The sequence below is a fragment of the Hippocampus guttulatus genome, chromosome 2 (assembly GCF_054856545.1).
Source record: "Hippocampus guttulatus isolate MCC_2025c chromosome 2, RoL_Hgut_1.0, whole genome shotgun sequence".
Lineage (NCBI taxonomy): Eukaryota > Metazoa > Chordata > Actinopteri > Syngnathiformes > Syngnathidae > Hippocampus > Hippocampus guttulatus.
Window position 1 is genome coordinate 12109218 of NC_141262.1, and position 21717 is coordinate 12130934.

General features: G+C 41.3%; 1 protein-coding gene across 1 annotated transcript in view; it reads right to left on the reverse strand.

The window, feature by feature from the left end:
- Positions 1-2977: 2977 nt before the first annotated feature.
- Positions 2978-21717, reverse strand: part of tsc22d3 (TSC22 domain family, member 3) — a 36013-nt gene continuing 17273 nt past the window's right edge. The window contains exons 4-5 of the mRNA XM_086136958.1: positions 5272-5323; positions 2978-4431 (exon numbers count right to left, since the gene is read on the reverse strand). Coding sequence (XP_085993084.1) covers positions 4174-4431; positions 5272-5323 — 310 coding nt within the window. The 3' untranslated portion in view covers positions 2978-4173. The remainder of the gene's footprint in view (positions 4432-5271; positions 5324-21717) is intronic.

Below are 21717 nucleotides of genomic sequence, written 5' to 3' on the forward strand. Positions count from 1 at the left end.
TCACATAATTCAGCATTTGGAGAACCAGTCTGGTCAACTCTAATGTCATCAGTTTCACCATTAGTGGAGTTACATGAAAAAAAACATTGAAACTTCTTCAAAAAAAAATAAAATGATGTAACAATACAGAGAATTTCAACATGTACTGAAATTCACACAGCTCTTAATTTGTGTTTACCGGAGTCAATTCTACGAATTCTCTTACACACAATTGTCAAAAGATTACCATTTGTTGGGGGAGCTTGGGAATGAAACAAACAAAAACAACTTATTGAAAGACCTCCACCAAAAGTGAAAAACAATTGTGGATTGGTATGGCCTATTTGCATATTTGACTGTTTGTTGGTTAGCAAGCAAACTTCCTGGTTTGTCGAGCCTGAAGTAAAACCTTATAAATGGCTAGACTCTAGGACAGCATGGTGGTAGACTGGTTAGCGCATCGACCTCACAGTGCAGAGGTGCGTGGTCCGATTCCGGCTCCGGCTCCGACCTTTCTGTGTGGAGTTTGCATGTTCTCCCCGTGCCTGGATGGGTTTTCTCCGGGTACTCCGTTTTCCTCCCACATTCCAAAAACATGCATGGCAGGCTGACTGTAACACTCTATATTGTCCCTAGATGTGAGTGTGAGCGTGAATGGTTGTTCTTCTATGTGTGCCCTGTTCAGGGTGTACCCCGCCTGTTGCCCAAAGACAGCTGGGATGGACTCCAGCACGCCAGCGACCCTTGTGAGCATACACAGATTAGAAAATGGATAGATGGATCGATAGACTGCAAAATAATGAGGTGGACTAAAAGGGAAATAAATACCTTGTCATTCTTTTTTTTTTTTTTTTTTTTAGCAAAAATGGAATGTTTCCACCTTGGCAAAAATGCAAACCCTCTACACAGATGCTAAGAATGTGGTTATGAGATGTAGTTTTAAGGTAGGCACGTTTGTAGTGATTCCATACAGAATGTATCCAAGAATGGATTTCCAAAGACAGGCTTGGTTAAGGCTGCCTTGTGCAAAGCGCCAATACAAACAACTGCTACTGTTTGCTACTTTTTAACAACAAAAAAAAAAATCCATTCGGTCGCTTATGAAATAAAAGATCTGGACTCATTAATTGTGGCACAATACTGTGTAAGTTTTATTCAGGAGAAGAAAAACAAGGACATTGTGTTCCCTCGCGTGCGATTCAATCAGTGGAAGTTCTTTTATGTCAAAGTCTGCTGTCAAGTCTCTCTGCATGGACGACAGTCTTGCGTAGGAAAGACACAACATATCAAATTACTCATGGGCTGCACTGACTGGCTGCCAATATGTCTGAGGGAAAATGCTACAAGGACAAACGAGTACGATTCCGATCTCCTGGAATCAGCATTACAGCACTTCACTGTCATTAGTGGCCACCCGGGTTCTCACACTGGAAACAATGATTGGTTCTGGAGATTGAACTCCTTCAGATTGTGAGACGTGTCTGTGTGAAGTTTGAAGAGCAAAACTCATTTTCGTTTAAATGAAAACATTTGTCTCAAGTAGGAGCCTCATGGCCTGGTGCGTCACTCGCCTGCATTTGACACATCACATGCTTTTTATCGCCAGACACACTGGTGGCTCACAAAGCTGTTTACCAATCCACATCATTTTCTAAACATGTCACGATGGAGTTTGACCAGGAATGCACGGTTTGTTTTGCCTGGGCAGACACTGTGAATGTCACCCAAATGTTGTGCAGATTGATTTCACGGGCTCGGCTGCACAAAGTGAAGTCAGCATGTTTACATTTTTTTCAATTTCCCTGGTCACTATGTTCTTTTTAAATTCACATGCATGACTGTAATTTGGAACAGTACAAGCAAAGATAGGGAAACTGATCAATTTATCAGTTCACTGTCAATTGGATATGGAGTCAGTGAATAATTTCATTAGGCTAATGTGCTCCCCACACAAGATATAAAGTCCAAGAGAGGGGAATGGCCTTTGTGCTAAAAATAGTAACATATCTCACACTCCCACCCGGCTGACCGTATAGGTGTGAAACCTCGCATTTTCATTGTGCACGCCGGGATAGGCTCCAGCACGCCCGTGACCCTCATGATGAGATGCGGCTCAGAAAATGGATGGATAGTGTGATGGAAGTGTGCTCAATGCTCATAGGGTGGTAGGCATCCGAAGTTAGTTTAACAGTGCTGCGACGTAGGAGGCATATGAACTTAACGTGTTCTCGTCCACTGAACGTTCAAGAGTGTCTGTTAGGGTAGCCAACCACTTTTACAAGAGGCAAAAAGTTCTTAGTTAAGTTGTTTATTTGCCACTTTAAGCTGCTATTCTACTGAAATTTGGCATGGATAACAGTTGATTAAACAACCAACGTCGAGTAGCTAATTGCTATCATACAGTCATAGGCCGACATACTCATTATAATACGCACCAATGTTACGGCAAATTATAAACCTTCAAACAACACAAAGGGAGCAGTTGAAGGTGTTGTGCAGAGATGGGCACTTTACCCTCTTTGGTCGGTCTGTCCTCCGTCCGCGACTTGGGTACCCCTCGTCCTTATATCATAATCGTCCCCTATCCCCGTCCGTCCTCGTCCTTTGAAAGCACTTCCGTCCCAGTCCAGAAAAAGTCTGAACCCCGCTATTAAATGGCCAATTCTTGTGCATGTATCCCATCACAGCCAACATCGAGGCATTTCTAATTTTGTCATCTCATTTGGGTCCACATAAGTATGAAAAATATTTGAAACCGCTGTTTACCAGTGTAGCTCTATACAAGTGCAAAACGACCAACACTTTCTAATCAGCATTTGGGATGCAACTTGTGCACATCTTATGTTGTGACCAATGGGCACATTCTTTCAGTCGAATACAATTTTAAAACAATCCACTGTGGACCATACACACAATTCATATCTGATAACCGTCCATTCGTATCTAAAATAAATGATGGTTCCCACATAGGTCAAATTAAGAGAAAAGACAGCGAGCGTTTGCATTATGTAAACATAAGGTTTATTGCAAATGTGCAGTTGTATCCAAAGAGGGTAGCAAACAAATGTTTTCTGGATACTTTACAGCAACAATACCGTTATCTTTACAAAACACAGAAACTTTGAGGACTAACTGAAAGCAAGACTGACTTCTCCTGTGAAGTTTTAACACATGGTCCTGGTTGCCGGCTCTTCTTTCTGCTGTTGTCGTTTAAAAAAAAAATATGTCTTTGGTAGTTCAAACGCAACAATCAGCAGAACTTTAAGTCGAAATCCGGTTCTCTCATGCACTACATACAGGCACTGTTGTCATGCCATTGTTTTTAAAATGGCATTTGGGGTAACAACAACAGCAGGTGCAATCATCTGAAATATCGCCCACTGCTTGCTTGTTAACCCCGGGATGGTGCTTGTTACGCCTTCAGTGTCAGGAAAACAATCTCAGAAGAGCATTTATTTTACAAAACAACTGATTTTGTCAAAAATAAAACAACAACAAACAAACGGAATATGGCAGGATGAATTCCCCCCCATGAGCAGCAAGCCCCAACTGCAGACAATACAACAGATTACGAATCAGTATAGTCTATGAATCAGTTCACCAGCTCGATTATACTGCTCTAAGCACCTGTGCTCATCCTGTTGATTGTTTTTTGTTAATGCACGTCAACACGCAATACACGGAAGTCCTTGTTAATGTGGAGCTGGGAATCCTTGAAACTTGCATTTAGATCTCAAACTGATCCACGAACTGGGGGGCTCACCGCTTGTCGAAACATCGTTTGGCGGGCCGACAGGAAGTAGCCTCACTTATGCTCACACGTTCCAAGGTGGCACCGGCAGGACTAGCCCAATCGAGAGCAAAAGGACAGTTGCTGGTAACCCTCCATCTGAAAGCAAGCGCTTAATTGTGTCCAGTGGGCCTGCTCTTGATTGTTTGCGCTCAGTGTCTGCGAGAAGACACTATGGCTCAGAGTTGGACGGGATCAGAGGACAATCCTGACACAGCGCCGGTTGGAACTTTTGTGCTTATCAGAGTCAAGTGTTTTTTTCCCCATTGGGCATACGCGGCCACAACGCCATGCCCTCATTGCCATGACAGTTTTTCAGCGGCAGAAATTCTGTAGCGCAAAAAAACATGGAGGTCCATTGCTGAAAAGGGACAGTGGCTCTGCCCGCCCCAAGGCAGAGCCACTTACACAGCAGATCCAGTGTTGCGGCTACAGGTCTGCTGCTCCGACATCACCTGCACGCCCTGATTGTCCAATGGGGGGAGAACATCCGTCGGGATTCGAGACTGGAATTTTTCCAGCTGCTCTGGACTGGCCAGGTTCTTCAGCAGGTAGTTTTCCCTCTCGAGCTGGTTGTTCTTTTCCGCCAGTTCCTTGATCTGTTCCTTGAGGATCTCCACTTCCTCCCGCACAGCGTACATGAGGTGGTTCTTGACCAGGTCCTACAATGGGCGGGGGGAGAGAGGTGGATCAGTTCATGTTGTTCGTGACTATCTGCAGCGCCATCACGTGTGTTTTGTGGCATGTGTAAACAATGATGATGAATGACAATATGATTAAGCTTTTCCCATCGTGCATCTAATAAATTTTACTCTGCTGTCTGCAACCTGGTTGGAACTGCAAATGAAAGTATGTTCTCACTTACCCTACCTGGAGATAAAGGGTCAACGTTTTTTTAAATAATTTTAAAAAAGGAAATTTATCTTGCACAAAGTCAACTTCAGCCGACTTTTTTTTTGTTAACTCACATGATCAAAACAAAACAACTCATGCGTGCACTATGCATTTTGGGGCAGTTTGAGTAGGTTAAACTTTCCATGCAGAAGTAGTAGCAGAGTAACTGCTTTTAAATTCGGGTTAAAACCGTTTATTTTTTCCATATCTTTGTTTAGAGTCCTCTAAACAATTTTAGTTTATAATTTGGAAATCTACTTTTTTTTTTTTTTGCTTTAAAATGTTATTCATCAAATCTTTTCTGTCAATGTGTTTCAATGAGGTCAAGGCACATTCTCGTAAAGCTGAGCTACTTTTGTTTTGTTTGCTTTGCTTGGCATCTAAACGTCATTTACTGTTGTTTGTAAATGCTTGGAAGTGTTGTGTCTTTGCTTGTGTAAAGCACAATGAGTACGAAACGTGCTTTCTAAATAAAACGGTCTTGCCTTGCCGAGTACTGTTATACAAGATCAAGGTAAGATAATTGAAACATTATGTAACAGAAGCACTTGTGCTTTTTTTTTTTTCCACTGCATGTGTGTGCGTGTTTTTATTTGCTGCAAGCTTACCATTGCCTGCTCTATCTTGTTGTCAATAGCCACCACGCTAGCACCGGAGGCACTGCAGGAGAGACACAAAACAAAGAAACCATTAAATTGGGAAACCACACAATAGTAGCCTCATACGAAAACAACAATTTTTTTCGGTGCGTTTCCTAAATTCACAGAGCGTTACAGCACAATAAATGGCCAAGAAAACACTTCCGACAACATAAAGCATGTTGGGCGGTTGGCTTCTTTCATTGACTGTTATGCAACGGTCACATTCCACGGCCCATTTTGCAGCATATTTTGTCACCAAATATCAAAAAAATGGTACACAAGAGTATTGCTGAGATTTTCGACAATTTGCGGGTGACACTATTGTTGTTTTGTGGCACGAGGCCTGCTTCAAACGCATGAAAATGTTCTTCATGGTCACCGCATTCTAACATGACTGTGCGTCGTACATCGGGATGATGTTTACCTGTTGTCAAGCTTGACCGACACGACATCTCCTCCGAGTAGAGAGGAGAAGAAAGATATCGAGAAGTTGTGCAGCTGGTAGACGGCCACCTCCATTGACGTTTTAGCGAACATCTCCGTGCTCATGGTCAGGGCCAGACTAGTTTGGAAAATGCTTCTCGCCACGTTTGCGAGTCGTCCCTGTCCCCTAAAATATGTAAATCCGTTTGGTTCCGTCGATGCACTACCTATAAGGGCAAGTGCGGTGTCGAGATTGTTTGAGCTTCGCTTCTGTGCTAAGCGACTGTCTGTTGAGCTGTGCTATTTTCTGCCACCGACCGATATATAAACACCCAGGGCCGTGACGACATATGACGCAGGCATATTTTAGTCAAATTAGATGATCGCTCCAGTTTTGGGGTGGTGCAGTTCACTCTGCAGCAATTCGATCTTTGATTTAAAAACACGTGCAAGTAGTAAATAAACCCCATGCTATCTTTTACATTAAAAGTGAGGGAGGAAAAAAGACATCGCGTTTTACTCAAATAAGGATATGGATGGAAAGTATTTGTCTCTAACAAAAATAAGAGTTTTGCATAGTTTTCAATGACACGTACAAACTCATACGATTTGTTGACTAGCAGTCTCAATAAAGGGTAAGCATTAATATCTTGGTAAACGCAGACTTGCGGAGACAGTTGCATATAGAATCTCATACAAAAAAAAACATCCTGATGGTATTTCTAAATAAATATCAACACATATATTACTCACAGCTATAGCAGTCAGCCTACGTTTGTTTAGTTCAGTGTTTTGAAAACATTTTACCACCTCAAGAAAAATAGTTGGGCCTCCAGTACTACCCTCATAACAGCATTAAAACGGTAATAGTAGGCCCAAATATTTACAGTATGAAAAAATGGGTCAGATGTTTTATCTCTAGAGTATTTGGTAATATTTTAAGGTATTATAACATTAGCTTGAACATGAACAGGATGCTTGAGAATAGGAAAATAAAACAATTGTACTTATTAAATAACGATTACACTAAAACATAATGCACATAAGATATGCACATAGACACTGTACATTAAAATGTCTAAAAATGTGCAGATGCATTGCACTTAAAAGTTAACGGCAACTAAACTGTACTTAGGTCACTTGAGAGAGCACACATATCACTATTGGTATCCATACCACATTAGATTAATTTATTTAGTTCCTTGTGCATATGCAATTTTAATGATGGGTTGACATAAATTGATCTTTATCAAACAATGCACAATTAGATTTTGTTTCTTAATTAATATGCACACTCTTTGCAATTCAGAATTGTAATCATCAGATTTTAATTTGGATCAGCCAACACGGGACTGAAATGTCTTTTGTTGTTGACATAAAATGACGTATTTGTTTCAAACGCGAGAGTCTCATGAATTCCCCAAGTCACACCTACAGGTTATCATCCCAAACTTGTTTGTAACAGAATGTACAGTACTGCACCACCAAGTGCAACGTGAAGGTACTTTTCCATTCTGTCGCGAGGTGAATTTCCTCCTCAGTGTGTCTGCACTTCATGGGCCTCTAGTGGCCACATGTTATATTACAACAGGCCATTCACAATAATATGCAGACAGTGGTGAGATGAGGGGCAGCGGAATTTTCCATGAGGCTTTTCGGGAATCTAAAAAACTTCCGGCTTTTCCAGGAGGTGCTTCTCCATATTTTTCTGTTTGTTTTATTGAATTAAATGACTTTTTTTGCAGACCAGTTAAATTGTTCTTGTATTTAGGAGTTACAGGTCAAGTGAAATAGAGGAATCAGTCAAACATGCGTGACCTTTAGACATCATATTATTTTGAGTGTTGCAATATTACTAAACGTCATGCACAGTGTCAAAAACAATTTACTGGTGCATGTTACCCACAACAAAACACACCTGTTGCTCATTCCTCCAGGGTTCCCCCACACATAGTGTGCTGACAAATATTGCGCAACACAACTTGTTCTCACCTACACTTTGAACGTGTGCCTGTGTATATCACATTGTGTGCCCAATTGTACCTGTCTTTTGATTTATTGCTCCTGCATTGATTAGTTTAGGAAGTTTTTGTATGATGCCCATTGTTCCCAAACAACTAACCCTCATCTAATGAAGCTCTGCAAAATGAAACACGTTCCTCAATGCATAGATTTCCCATGCCACATTCATAGCAGGAAAAAATAGGCTGCAATACAGACAAGTGGAGTGTGAGGGCTCACTTTTGTTGGGCTCATGTGGTTATAGAGAGCCCACTTACTGTCTTATAGGGCCCCAATGGCCTACATCTGTGACAGTACAGCTTTCAGCTTTAATATCAAGTTCTGTTCATGGAATGAAGGGCTTATCTAGTCCTGCTACAGCAGCCTGATTTGGGAGAGGGTAAGTTGTCATATCAGTTTCCTCGAGTTGGTTAAAGATGCACATCCAACAAACTGCAGAATCCATGAAACATCTTCGTACGTACGCTATTCCCAATTTGCCAAATTCAGCTGAAGGACAAAACATACACATTCAGAAATGTTTCAATTGAATAAGTGTGTTTGTTAACTTATGACACTGCCAGATAAATTCCCTCATACTTCTGTGGAAAACTCCACAGCCGTTCTGTTTGCTGTGTGCAAATCTTTTCAAAAGCTTGCAATGATGGGCCGCGTTTTCCATCAAATGAGTCCTGTGCTATAGCCAACTAGGTTGTATAACACTGTGATTCATCTTCACCATGAGCTGAAGACAACTTGAGTGGAACCATGACAACCGGTTTCCCAGCGAGAGGAGCACTTTTCACCCAGAAAAAAAAGCATGCACAGCGTTGCACACTGCAGAAAACAAAAAGTCATCAACATTCACAGCAGAAAGCTTTTTGAAAAAACATCTCTTTTCCATTTCCACCTGTACTAGAACAAGCAGTAACGCACATTGCGTGTTTGGGTACAGAGAGCCTCAAGGCTTGCCAAAGGCTGTCTGAAGGGAGAACTAAAGTGAAGTATAACCAATGAATGTTAAGTCAGAATGTCAAGGAAGTCCTAGTCACACATCCCAAGTCTGCAATACCTGGCTAAACCACATCATTAGCTGCTATACTCTGTATTTTTGCACACTATAAATCAACCGTAAACCAGCACTGATCCAAAATAGTCTGAACTTGAATATATGTTACACTGCAATAAAGACTCATATCTGTATCCTCATAAACTGTCCATCAACAACCGTCTACTCGACACACTTCCACCAATGATCCACCTCATAACTTACCGCCGATCTGGCCTCTTGAACAGACTTGGTGAGTAAGGAGGCGAGTAGCTAAAAGGTCGGTCATGATAGCAAAAGTGCTGCAAGCGACAGCCAAATCTATGGGCCGGTTCAGCCAGGTGGAGGGCACATACTGATGAACGTTGAGGTAAATTAGCATCAGAGAGACGTGTTTGACGCTGTCCCATGGTGGCCTCCAAGTCAGGCAGGACCCCTTTCACTGCTGTTTGTTCCCACAATGGCACAATGGGGCAATTGAGGAGAGCCAACATCTTTGGGCATGCCGTCATAACTGTGCGTACAATGCTTGCACTGGCACTCCAATAATGTGCCCTGCTCCACAACCACAAGCAAAGAGGTGTTGTCTGACATCACTGAAGCAGCTCCCCTTTTATTCATTCTTTTAAATAACAGTTGATGGTCTTCTGCAGCAAAAAATGTTTTATTTATTCATATTTTGGCTTCTATTTCTTCTGTTATTGCTGTTTATTGGTTGCAATGCTCGGCAGTCCGGTAAATTAATATTTCACATCTATGACAAACCACAAATGGCCACGGCACATGCCAATACTCTTCACTCAAAGGTCAAATGTTGAAATAATGAAATTATGCCAAGCTTTCACCACAAGTGGGTTTTAGCATGAAAGTGGCACATCTCAGCCCGTTATCCAGATGCGATCCGTCTCCATATAGAGCACCACAATGTTGAGGCAAAGCCCCAACATGGAATGGGTTTGTGAAAAAACAAAATAATGTCTTACAATATTTTACAATGATAAATGATGACAAATATTGTCTGTGTCACTGACATTGTAACCTTCGGTAAGTATTTCCCAGCCTTTTATTGAACCAAGGTGCCCAGTTAACATTATAAAAATCTCGCAGGTCACAAAAAGTATGAAGTCGAAAATAATGATGATGTCTCTCCATTTAGACACAAATGCGCCTCTACTCGGCTTGAAATCTTGACCTACTTAACTGAAAATAAAGCAAAATAGTTGAAGAAAGCCATGATTTATTCAGTTGTATGAATGTTGGTTCCATGGTTTGATTGCACCTTCTGCCATTGAAAGGAAGAGCAGTTATTTATATGCATCCCTCCAAACATCATCTAATAATGAGTAAGCAAGGTGCCAACGTGTTCGCTACTAGTGCGAGCTAGTAACTGGTAGCTCACTCATTCAGCTATGAGTATCGGTGCACACCAACTTCATGAAACATAAGCTCCTAATTCATGAGCAGTACTGTTTGTGATATTTACCAAAGCCATTTTTCCCTGGGCATCCTAGAACACCTCAGCAACTCAAAAGTAGCCCTACGACGTGGTACCACCAAAATCGTCGTCAAGACAATTTGACAGTTTTCTTAGTTTCCTTTTCTAAAATACAAGAAGCAACTAAACAAATTAGCAGACTAGACTGGCAGGCTATGCTGCTCACCCTGCCATGCAAGCAGAATTAACTGTCAGGATGTAGTTCTCCTGTCTGTTGACGAATGGCCCAAGCAGGGCTCGCAGTTGTCTCTCAAGTGTAAACACGAGGTTACTACACTAAATAAAGATAAATATCTGGCCACTGGATATTGGGCCATTTTGTAACAACTTCCTCCCACTGTTATGTTTCGATCTGGTTACGTTTGGTTTTGATTCCTCATGTGCCCTTTCTTCGCCACCTGTTCTCGTTATCAGTGTTCCTTGTGTGTAACCAATTAGCTCCCTCAACCCTTTGTGTGTTGTCCAGGTGTTTCTCGTTGTCTCGTCACTTAGCTTGTATTTAGTTCCCTGAGTTTCTGCCAGTCTTTGTTGGGTCATTGTGAGCTGTGAGTATGTGAGCATACGTGTGCTCCTGTCATGTTTTGTTTCCCGTTGTAGTTTGATACTTGTGATTTCCAGGCATTTTTTTTGAGTACTTCGACTTGGTGGGGTTTTTTTCCATTCTACTGCTGTGTGTATTTTTTGTTAAATACATTTTGGTTAATCCTCCCTGCTTTTTGGGGTCCTACAACTACCATCAGGCACAACGTGACACCCACTCTGTTATCCATCTGACAACGATAGTTTTTTTTGGAGTAATTTTCAATCAACAATGAGTGTGAATCTTGATGAACGGAAAAGGGGTTTATCCCTCGCTCCCTCTCTCTCTCGACTGACTAAGCATATGCACCTTGCTGACACAAATAAATTCAACAAAACAATATTAAAAATAATGTAACAATGAAAAATTAAGCAAACTGGATTCAATTGAGTGAGTGATTGAGCAAAAAAACACTACAAAACAGAAACCGTTTGCATGGCATCTACGATGAAGGTACTGCTGGATCAAGTTCCAGAACAAATTGTTAGCTGGGTCAGAACCACCTGGCCGCATTCATCTTTCTCTTTTCCTTCAGCTTACTGTAGACTTCAGCTGTCGGGACTCGGTGAGGTTGTGTGTATACGTCTAACTGGAGTGTCTTTTGGCTGCGGATGAGGTCACTGATGGGTACATACTGTACTGTACTGCCAGCACAAATTGCTTGTGATACTCAAAAATAGAAATGCCACAATCTAGAAAAGAATGATTGAGACCACGGGTGGGCAATTAAATTTGCAATGGGGACATAAGAGGACTTGAAATGCTTGTTGCGAGACATCAATTTTTTCTATATTATTTTTAATGTATTTAGAAAACATCAAGTTGTCTTATTTGAATATGTGTATTTATTGGTGTAATTAGCAAATCCACAATTGCAAGCAGTTATTAAAATTACATATTTTCTTTAAACGTTAAAATTGATAACGTTCATTTTGTGCAACAACTGCCAACTCATAATAGCGCTTCATAGTCAGGAGTGCCAAATATAGACGTAAGTGGGAGGTGTAATATTATTGACAGTGATGTATCGTGTGTAATGATGCAGCGATGACTTGTAATACTGTACATCCAAAAAGGATCGTACATGAAACTGTGGTACAACATTACCAGGCCAAATCTTCTTGGCCCTCTTCCCTCCACCATGTAGGAAATAAGAATGTAGCTAACATTACGATCGCTTGACAATTTAGCCACACTGAAAAAAATGTGAGTCATTTTTACTTTTTTGTCACTCCGAACTTATAGAAGTTCAATTTTACCAAGAGAGTTGTGGAGTAAATTTCACTTGCATAGTATTAGTGTATTTATTTGTGTAAGTCACTCAAATTTACTGAGTGAAACCTGATTGAAAATGTTATTCTTTTTTTTTTTTGTGTGTGTGTAAATATCACTCCAATTTTTTTGGCAATGTAGTATCTAATTTTTGGGTGTGGGGGTCTAAATACATCCCAAAAAGTTGCTAAGTCTGCAACACTGCAGACAAGTCGTAGCTCTTGCTCGCCTCCTCGCTTGTACTAGGGTTCATACGTGTGCACTTAAAACTTTCAAAATAAAAGCAACACTTAATTTACATTTGACTTTGACTTCATGGTCACTATGATGGGCCAGTCAGACTGTGGGCAGGCCAAATGTGGACACAGGGCCATACTTTGCGTAGACCCGATTGAGTCGCAAAGCACACGTCCAGCCCAAATTATGCAGATTTGATGTTTACTACAACGTCACAGATTCCATTCATGACCATAACTCCTCCTTCATAAATGGCAGGCTATACATTGCCAGTGTTACCCATAATGACATTAATGGCAGTGTCTGCGCCACGTGGCTAATTCCTGGTTGGATTCAAATTAGAAATCACTTAGCAAGGCAAACATTGTGGGTTTGGTTGTCAAGGCTGCAGCAGTAACTAGTGCTGGAAATAAACAGCCAATTTGCATTCCAAAGTTGTGAATTTTGTCATAAACATGACATTGACTGTCCAATCATATACAAGGCTTCAAAGAGGAAATGCATATTGGTGTCATCTTGGAGAAAACATATATTTAAAGCTTAATGGGCGTGAATTCTAATAGAAAGTCAAGCAAATTATTTGAAAGTTATTTATTTTTTCTCCTCTTGACATCAAATGGAATTTAATACAGATGGTCTGGCATCATTTGATGAGACACGGCCAATCTTGCCGTCCTTCCAGTTTGTGTGCAATATCCCCTTAATTTCCCTGCTTTTCTCATCGTGTTCCAGTTGGACATGCAGCTGTGTGACCCGTGTCACAAACATCTGGGACGAAGCCTGGAGGGGCCCGTGCTCTCTGTGTGTGAATGTGAGGTTGTGGGCTTACTTGTGTTTGTTTGCGTGCAGTCGGCCACGCGTTCTCATTCGAGCACACCCCAGCATGTGTGAGTTTTTCAGATGGGGATTTTTGTGTGCCCCGCTAACTCTTGCAAACACAGAGTCCATTCCCACAGACTCCAGCAGACTTGCCTGCAGAGCTGTGGAGCTGACTGGTTGTCACCTGCGACATGAGGATGAAGAAATGGCTGCATTCCCATGGGCAATTGCAGACAATAATCATTGGCGGTTACTTCTGACGGGACTGAATGCGTTGACAGCTGGAAACACTGCTGGCTATGTGGATTGTTTACATTGTTTGTCCCTTTAAAAAAAATACGACGTTTTAGGCCAAGGTGCAAGTTATAGCACCACTTACTATTGCTACCCGTGTACAGGAAGAAAATTCAATTGCCATCACCCCTTCTTAAATGAATGACTCCTCTTTGATTTTACATTTTAAGGTTTGGGATATCCTACCAGGCTTTTGAAGACTTTGGTAAGAATGTGAATGGGACTGGTATGTGCGATGCAATAGACAGGTGACCAGTTCAGGGTGTACCCCAGCTTTTGCCCGAAAGAAGGCAAGTGCTGAAAACCAAAATGATGGCAAAAATGAAATAGTAATGAATGAGAGATGAAACTTATGTCATACCATTAATTGTGTACAGCACTGAGGCTCTTAACGTCTGATGCACAAATTACTACAGGGCCGTTCAATACTTTTCACATGATAAAAATTATATTTTGAAGAATTTGCAGGTCACGGTAAATACATGCCAGTTGTCTGACAATCATTTACACTGAGAGTACGTTGGAAAGTAACTTTTCCCATCTGTCCTTGTGTCATGATTCTGTTCTTGTGTCTCCAGCAGGTGGCAGAGTAGGGTCCTCCCTCCATCTTGCACACCTGCTGCCAATGTTTCATCAGTTAGTCCATGTATTTAAGGACTCCCTTTTTGGTGAGTCTCTGTCAGATCATTGACCTTGTTTGCTGCTCATGCTCAAGTGTTGTTTTCTAGACCTCTCTACCTCATCATTATTGTTTTTGCTCGAGAGTCTCTTGCTTGTAAGAGTTGATATTATCGCTTGTAAGAGTTGATATTATTTTGTCTCTTGATCTTGCTCTTGAGTTGTTTTGTGTAATTGGACTCTTGTCATTTCATTTATATTCTCGGATTTACTATTACCTTGCCTTTGCAATCGCTTTTTGTTTTTCCTGGCTCCTTGTGACTAGCAATTTCTGTTTATACTTTGTGGGTGCACTTTTGTTAATTATATATATATATTTTGTTTGTGTCTCCCTCGTGGGATTCACCTTGTTTTACAGATAACAAAAACATGAAATTTCCAAATTTCACAGCTGAAATAAAATGTTGTCTATCTACCAAACACAGTATGTTATCAAAATTCATTTTCTTGGTCACATCACTAGTTTGCTTGGTCATTTGTCACAAGACAAAATTCACCGGGCTCAATCTCATGAAAGTCCTACGCCAGTTACACTCTCAAGGAGAATCAACAACGTGTGTCGATTCGTCTCACAAGCAGTTGTTAGTAAATAGTTGGATCAAGCAGCAAATCTTTGTAGGTCCAAACTTATAAACAATGGCACTCGGAATTGTTTGGCATCGATGATTCAATGACAGCAGCATAGGACTAGGCACCACACCTTCATTAAAAGAAAAAGCAAAGAACAGTAATTAATGAGTTTTCTGATATAGAGGTCTGACTTGGGCTCAGTTTTCTGACTGACTTCAGCAAAAGCCACCCATGCCTTTTCTAACTAGACATACGGAATTAGCTTTTTTCCCCCTTGCCGAGCAGGCTATGTATCGACAGAATTTTCTATTTGGTTAAATTGATACTGTGTATTATGGCCTTCTCTGTCAAGATGCTGGTACTTTCTCCACTAACACAATAACAAAGCATTGTTTGTGCAGCCCGCCTTCCACCCATCTCTACTAGCCAAACAAACAATGTTGTTGTTCTCTTTCCACAAGAATACAAGCGGGATCCAGCTCATAATTCAATCATTTTGTTTCCCCACACGTGGCACACACTGATGTTGCCCATGTTTGCTCATTTTTGTGCCTCGCCCTAGATGAGAACAGACACCCACAGAACACAATGAAACATCTATTGTACAGCAAAAAAATTAAAACAAAAATAATATTCGACTATATGTTAGAATTTAATGTATAAAACACCGACCCGTGGTCAAATGTGAAGTCAATTTACATACTGTCCTGGTACATGAAAGAGTGCCCTCCAAAGGAGTAAACGGTTTCTCCTGCATACATGTACAGTGCTATGTACAGTATAAATTACTAGGCTTTAAAAACATGACTATATGATAGTAAGAATGGGAATCTTAATGAAATCTAGAAGAATTTGGAGAGACGCTTTTGGAGAGACGGTCACCATGTTAACGTGTTATAAAAGAGCACCATTGAGAGCTTTGATTGACTGCCAAGAACATAGCCTCTGTGGCGGAAGACCTCAAGCAAGCGTTTTCACATCTAAATATTCAAACAGGGGCAGCCCAGTGAGCCAGTGTTTCGCGTGTCGACCTCACAGTGCAGAGGTACCGGGTTCAATCCCAGCTCCGGCCTCCCTGTGTGGAGTTTGCATGTTCTCCTCGGGCCTGCGTAGGTTTTCTCTGGGTACTCCAGTTCCCTCCCACATCCCAAAACATGCATGGCAGGCTCATTGGACACTCTAAATTGTCCCTAGGTGTGAGTGTGAGCGCGGATGGTTGTTTGTCTCTGTGAACCCTGCGATTGGTTGGCAACCGGTTCAGGGTGTTTACCCACTTACTGCTCGGAGACAGGGTATCAGCAAAGCTATATCTGCTATGTTTTCTTTTCTTATTTTTAAACTGGTTCTTCGACCTATGGCCTCAATCCATTCACAGCAAAGAGGCCTGAATAAATCACGTGAATGATGCTGTAGTGGTTACATAATAGCCCATGCGTGCGGTTCTCTATGATGGATATGAAATGTCATTGAATGTTTATACACAAATTATTTACATGTATCCCATTTGCATTGTATTTGTGCGTTGGAATGCAAACATAAAGCAAAGGTTTCATAATATGCTCAATGATGAGCTTTCATGCAAAAGAAAAATGCTCTTCTTTTACACAGTAGTAAATTGCGATTGAGGCAGTCAAATTGGTGCACATGCATTTTTTTACATGCATACTGTATATATAAAAAATCCTCGTCTCACCCCTCGGGTGGTGTCCGTCCCTCATTCAGCTCGGGTCCTCTACCAGAGGCCAGGAAGCTTGAGGGTTCTGCGCAGTATCCTTGCTGTTCCCAGCACTGCACATTTCTGGACTGAGATGTCCGATGTTGTTCCCGGGATCTGTTGCAACCACTCATCTAGTTTGGGGGTCACTGCCCCGAGTGCTCCGACCACCACAGGCACGACTGTCACCTTTACCTTCCAGGCTCTCTCCAGCTCCTCTCTGAGCCCTTGGTATTTCTCGAGTTTCTCGTGTTCCTTCTTTCTGATGTTTCCATCACTTGGGACCGCTACATCCACTGCAACGGCTTTCCTCTGCCCTTTATCTATGAATGAATGATTCATTCATATACATACATTATATATATATATATATATATCAGGTAAAACTTTATTGTCAAATGTGCCATACAGCACAGATGAAATTTCCTCCCTCTTAAACAGACAACAAGAGGAGCCGCTGCGGGTGCCCGCGCCACCATCAAAAGAACACTAATAAAGTACAACACAACACAAAACAGACAGTCGTGCCATCTTAACCACTTTTCCTCCATTCACTTTGTTGTTTGAAGCAGAAATAGATGAAAGTGGAGCGAATGAAAGTGTCTTTTATATATATACTGTACATACTGTATGTTTATCTATCTATATATATATATATATATATATATATATATATATATACCTGTATATATATGTGTGTGTGGGTGATCCAAAACTGTTCGATTTAGCAACATGAAGACACCAGTAATATAATATTAAAATCTCTATCCATGTACGTTCAATCGTTATCTGAGTCACTTAATGCATCAAAAATTGCAATTTTAGTCAGTAATACAGATACATTGTAAGGTGACTGCCACACAAAGATCACAAATAATGTGAATAAGAAGAGTTTGTATAAATTCATCTTGAACTTGAGGGAATTTACAGAGAATTATTGTCCAGTCATTCCACAAGTGAATGCTTCTGCTCCCTCCAAGCAACAAACAGGAAATATTTCCACTTGTGACTCTTGAACTTGAAGTTGGCCACAGTACACAAGTATTTTCTTTCGATTTTCCTGGTTTCAAAGTTGCACAGATGAGCAAGTAAATACAATCAGCCGTTCCAGCCAAGCGTAAAGGTTCAAGTAAACACTGTTGCCGTGTACACGACGGTTCCAAAGTTCGAGACACCATTATTGCGCATATCACATTAAGCAGGTACGCAAAGAACAAGACCAGTGACACATGGCAGTCTCTGCAAAGGAGCGCACTCAAGCAGGGACGCCAAAAACACAACAATCATATGCGTGTCAGTAAAAATAACAGGCAGACACACGCACATGCAAGAGTAAATACACTGTACGTGCAAGTCAGGCAGGTAAGAAGCACACAAGTATGAAAAGTGCTGAGCATACTGGGACAAAAATCCGGTTCTGACCACATCCAGCGATGAAGCTGAGCAAGAGGAAAGACTATCGCTAACCATAAAATTACGCGTGTGTATGAATGAATAGAAAGTTGTACTATGTGACAAAGAAATGTGATGAGGTTGTGGCAAGCATCTGCCCATCAAAGATGGTGAACTGGAGCCGATCGGAACTGACGCACCTTGGACTGGTTACCAGTTAATTTACAGGGCACTTCAAGACAACAAAGCATTCACACTCACATTCACACATGCGCACATTGTTGGAATCTAGGAGGAAAGCCCACCCAAGCGCTGCGAAAATGGCAAACTCCACACGGAAGGCCAGAGCTGAATTTGAACACCGATCCTCACAACTGTGAGGCACACGGGCAAACCATTAGGTCACTGTGCCGTGTAGCTGTTATAATGAGATTCACCTCTATCGGAATTTCAATATTGTTGTGTGTTGACTATGTACCAGAAAACTTCTGATGTTCCGCATGCCAACAGTGGTTATTCAATAGCTTGAATATCTACTGGAGTGATTCCAGTCACAAAATCTCTCAGTGGATTTGTCCTTTGTTCAAACAGAAGTGCGTAAGAGGCCTTTGTTGCACCGAAGGTGCCCACGTAAGCAGCCACCTTATCTTTATGTCCAAACTGCAGCAGTCACTCAGACGTCCCAGGCAATAATAAATCAACTTTCTTCCAGCGTGGCAGCAGTAGAATGTGACAGAGAATTAAAAGCCATTCCATTTGAATCGGGCAGCTTATATGACATTCTGTATGATTTCAAATTCATTCAAAGGATTGACTATTAAATCAAGACTCTCAAAACTCAAAAAAGTCACTGGGCGGCGGTCATGGGCGTCAAGGACAAGGGCGATGAGGTCAAGCAAGAAATCGTTTTTAAGTGACTGACTTTTCTTTTTTATTGCGCCACAGCAAATAAGATATAAATTATTATTAAATAATGCATTCCAGAGGCCTTGAGGTAGATTGTAGCTTTCCTTCTTTTTTTTACTTGTTGTGCTCTACTGTATCATCCGGAAATAGAAATACTGTCTGAGAGGCAGGAAGCTGTTTTAGGGAACTACTGTAGGATTTGCAGAACAGAAACAAAATCAGGCATTTTCTTTTTCCCACACCCTTGTGATCTATCAGCATGTCACTCATTAGGGCATCAGTTTTTGTTCCAGTCGTGTTAATTAGACAGGAGTCGAACCACAGGGAGTTGTTGCCAGGTAGTTCCCAAATGAAAAGTGCAGTGGGACATCAGGATTTATTTATTACGACACGTGCCAGAAAAACAAATGAAATTGTTCCTGGTAATTTGTGTCTCTCGTCTGCCACCTTGTGCACAGTGACGAGTCCTGCTCCTGCCACCTCTCTGTCTTCATCTTCGATGCTGCACATCTGCATCGCCTCATCCAACTCCATTGTTATTCCGGCCCTTCCACACGCTTTCTGAGCAGTAAATCCCATCGAACATGCTTGAGCACGGCCTAACCCTGACTCTGTTTCAAGGTAATTATCCTGTCTTTGACCCGTCTTGCCACAGCACTCCCTGTCGTCTGGTACATTTTCAACTATTTCAGGCATGGCAAGACAATCCATGGTGTCATGCAACCTGCGAGAGAATGTTTACTATGTGAAATTCCGCAGTGCTCAGAAGATTAATATGTCATATAGCTGTCATACCTGAGCCGCTTACTTTGCACAAGTGCCGCCATGTGTTGCATCACATGAACATTTCATTCAGGAGACGTTTGGACAAATTATTTTTGTTTTTTTCCCCCTTTTCAACTGTGTGATCACGTGAAAGAAATGCTTTCTGACATACCCAATGAGACTTAGGTACCCCAAGATATGCACGTTTCCTCAAACACAGCGATCGCGCAACCAAATTGTGATGTTCCTGCATTCGCTTGCAAGACTTTCAAGTTTCAAAAGAAAATTCTCACTAAAGTCCGCCATTACATAATTGTCTGATCCTTTTCTAAAATATTGCGGTGGAGTCTTTGAATCATATCATTTAGTGGCCTGTAAATGTTTTTGTCATTTTTCTGAAAAGGCATGACTTCACCAACAGTATAACAAAACCCTCTCGACAATCCCAAAACAACACGCCTGATGACTATTGCTCTGAAAGTGTACAATGGACTTTCGGTGTTGAAATGGTTCAACTGACAAGCCAATTGGGAATTCAACTAAAATCACCAGGAAAAGGTGGTCAAAACACACATATTGTACAGAGACAGAAGACCATTCACATCCACATTCATACCTCCACCGAGTCACACCCTTTCACATGACCAACAATTGTTTTTGCCCTTTTATGACAAGTATCTTTGCCAAAATGTAATATAAAAACTTTAAATGTCCAGTATAACGAGGTTTGAACCACTGTGCCAAAATACAAATGCTACGCACGCGCCCAATGGCGTATCTCGGGCGCCACCGACATTAGTCGCAAATATTAGTGGAGCAGCCTGCACACCTCATATTTTGTTTTCCTTCGAAGTGCCTGGTCAATCTTTTAGCTCCACACTAACATGATCTGTCAGATTTATTTTCAAGACCAGAAAACAAGATTGTCTATTCTGTATGATTTGCTTTTTTTTTTGTCTCTGTTGACTTTCAGCCTGGTTATCAAGCTGGCAAGCCCAAAGAAGAGAGTATTACAATTCTTCAGCAAACAGATGTTTAAATTATAATGAAACAAGGTTCCTCGGTATTATGTTTCATCGGGAGGTCCAACGGTTAGCTGGTTGGTAGCAGAGACGAAGCAGCCGGGCAAACAACATAACAGGAAAATACAAAAATGAGGAAGAGAGTAAGAGAAGGGGAAAGCGACAGAGGCAGAGAAGGCTTTCGCAGCTGTTGTTAGGTGGCGTTTCCTCTGATTGGAGGCTTTTGGCTGTACTCCCAGTTCTTGAGGTACACATTTCAACATTGAAGACTTTTCACTTGACCCAAATGCACCCATGCAGCAGGCAAATGATGCCGCACTAACCTTTCAGCCTGAAACCATTTAGCAATTTAAACCTTTCTTTTGTATTGTGGCTGAAGATGGATTTGTTGATGCAATTTCTTTATTTCCTTGGCTATAGTTAAGTGCCATTACCGTAGATATCTGGGGAAACCAAATTTGCTCACGTCACAACATTGCTGATGTCTGCAAAAAATAGTTAGTCTAAGCCTCATTTAATGAGATGAAGGTGATAAGCGGCATCGGAGTCTATAATCTGTCCTATGTCATGTCTCATTATGTTTAGAACTGCCATGTACTATTTCAAGGGTTACATTGAGCCAAAAAAGAAATAAAAACGTTTGCTCACTAATGCACAGCCATACCGCAATTCCGTATCGACAGTACTATAATATACACAGCACTATTGCCCACACGTTTACTCTGTTTCATGATTTTTTTCGTCCAATAATTGCACTTTGCACAATACATTGCGTGTTACACGTTTAAAATAATGTTCTGTTACCATATTATACAGTATTAGGCCGGATTCATATTGCTATACGGCGGTAGTACACGCTGTATACTGTATATGCTACTGAAGTACTGTTGATGCACTTCTGCTGAGATGCATTTGCATTATGGTGCCTTGTTTTTGTGACATGTTATGACAATATAATGGAATCCAATCTGATTGAATGGGAATTATTTATTATTTTTTTAAATTTAACATCCAAGGCTCAAAGTAAGCGGATTCGTGGCGACCAGCTGCATCGATGCATGAGCCGCGAATCGGAGAGTGGCTATGTGAGCCGGCTTGCAAAGTCACTGGCTCCGTGCAGGGCTGGGGTAATTTGAGGCCCAAGGTCAACTCAATCGACTTGAGGGTTATTATCAAACGAATGAATCAGTCCAACAC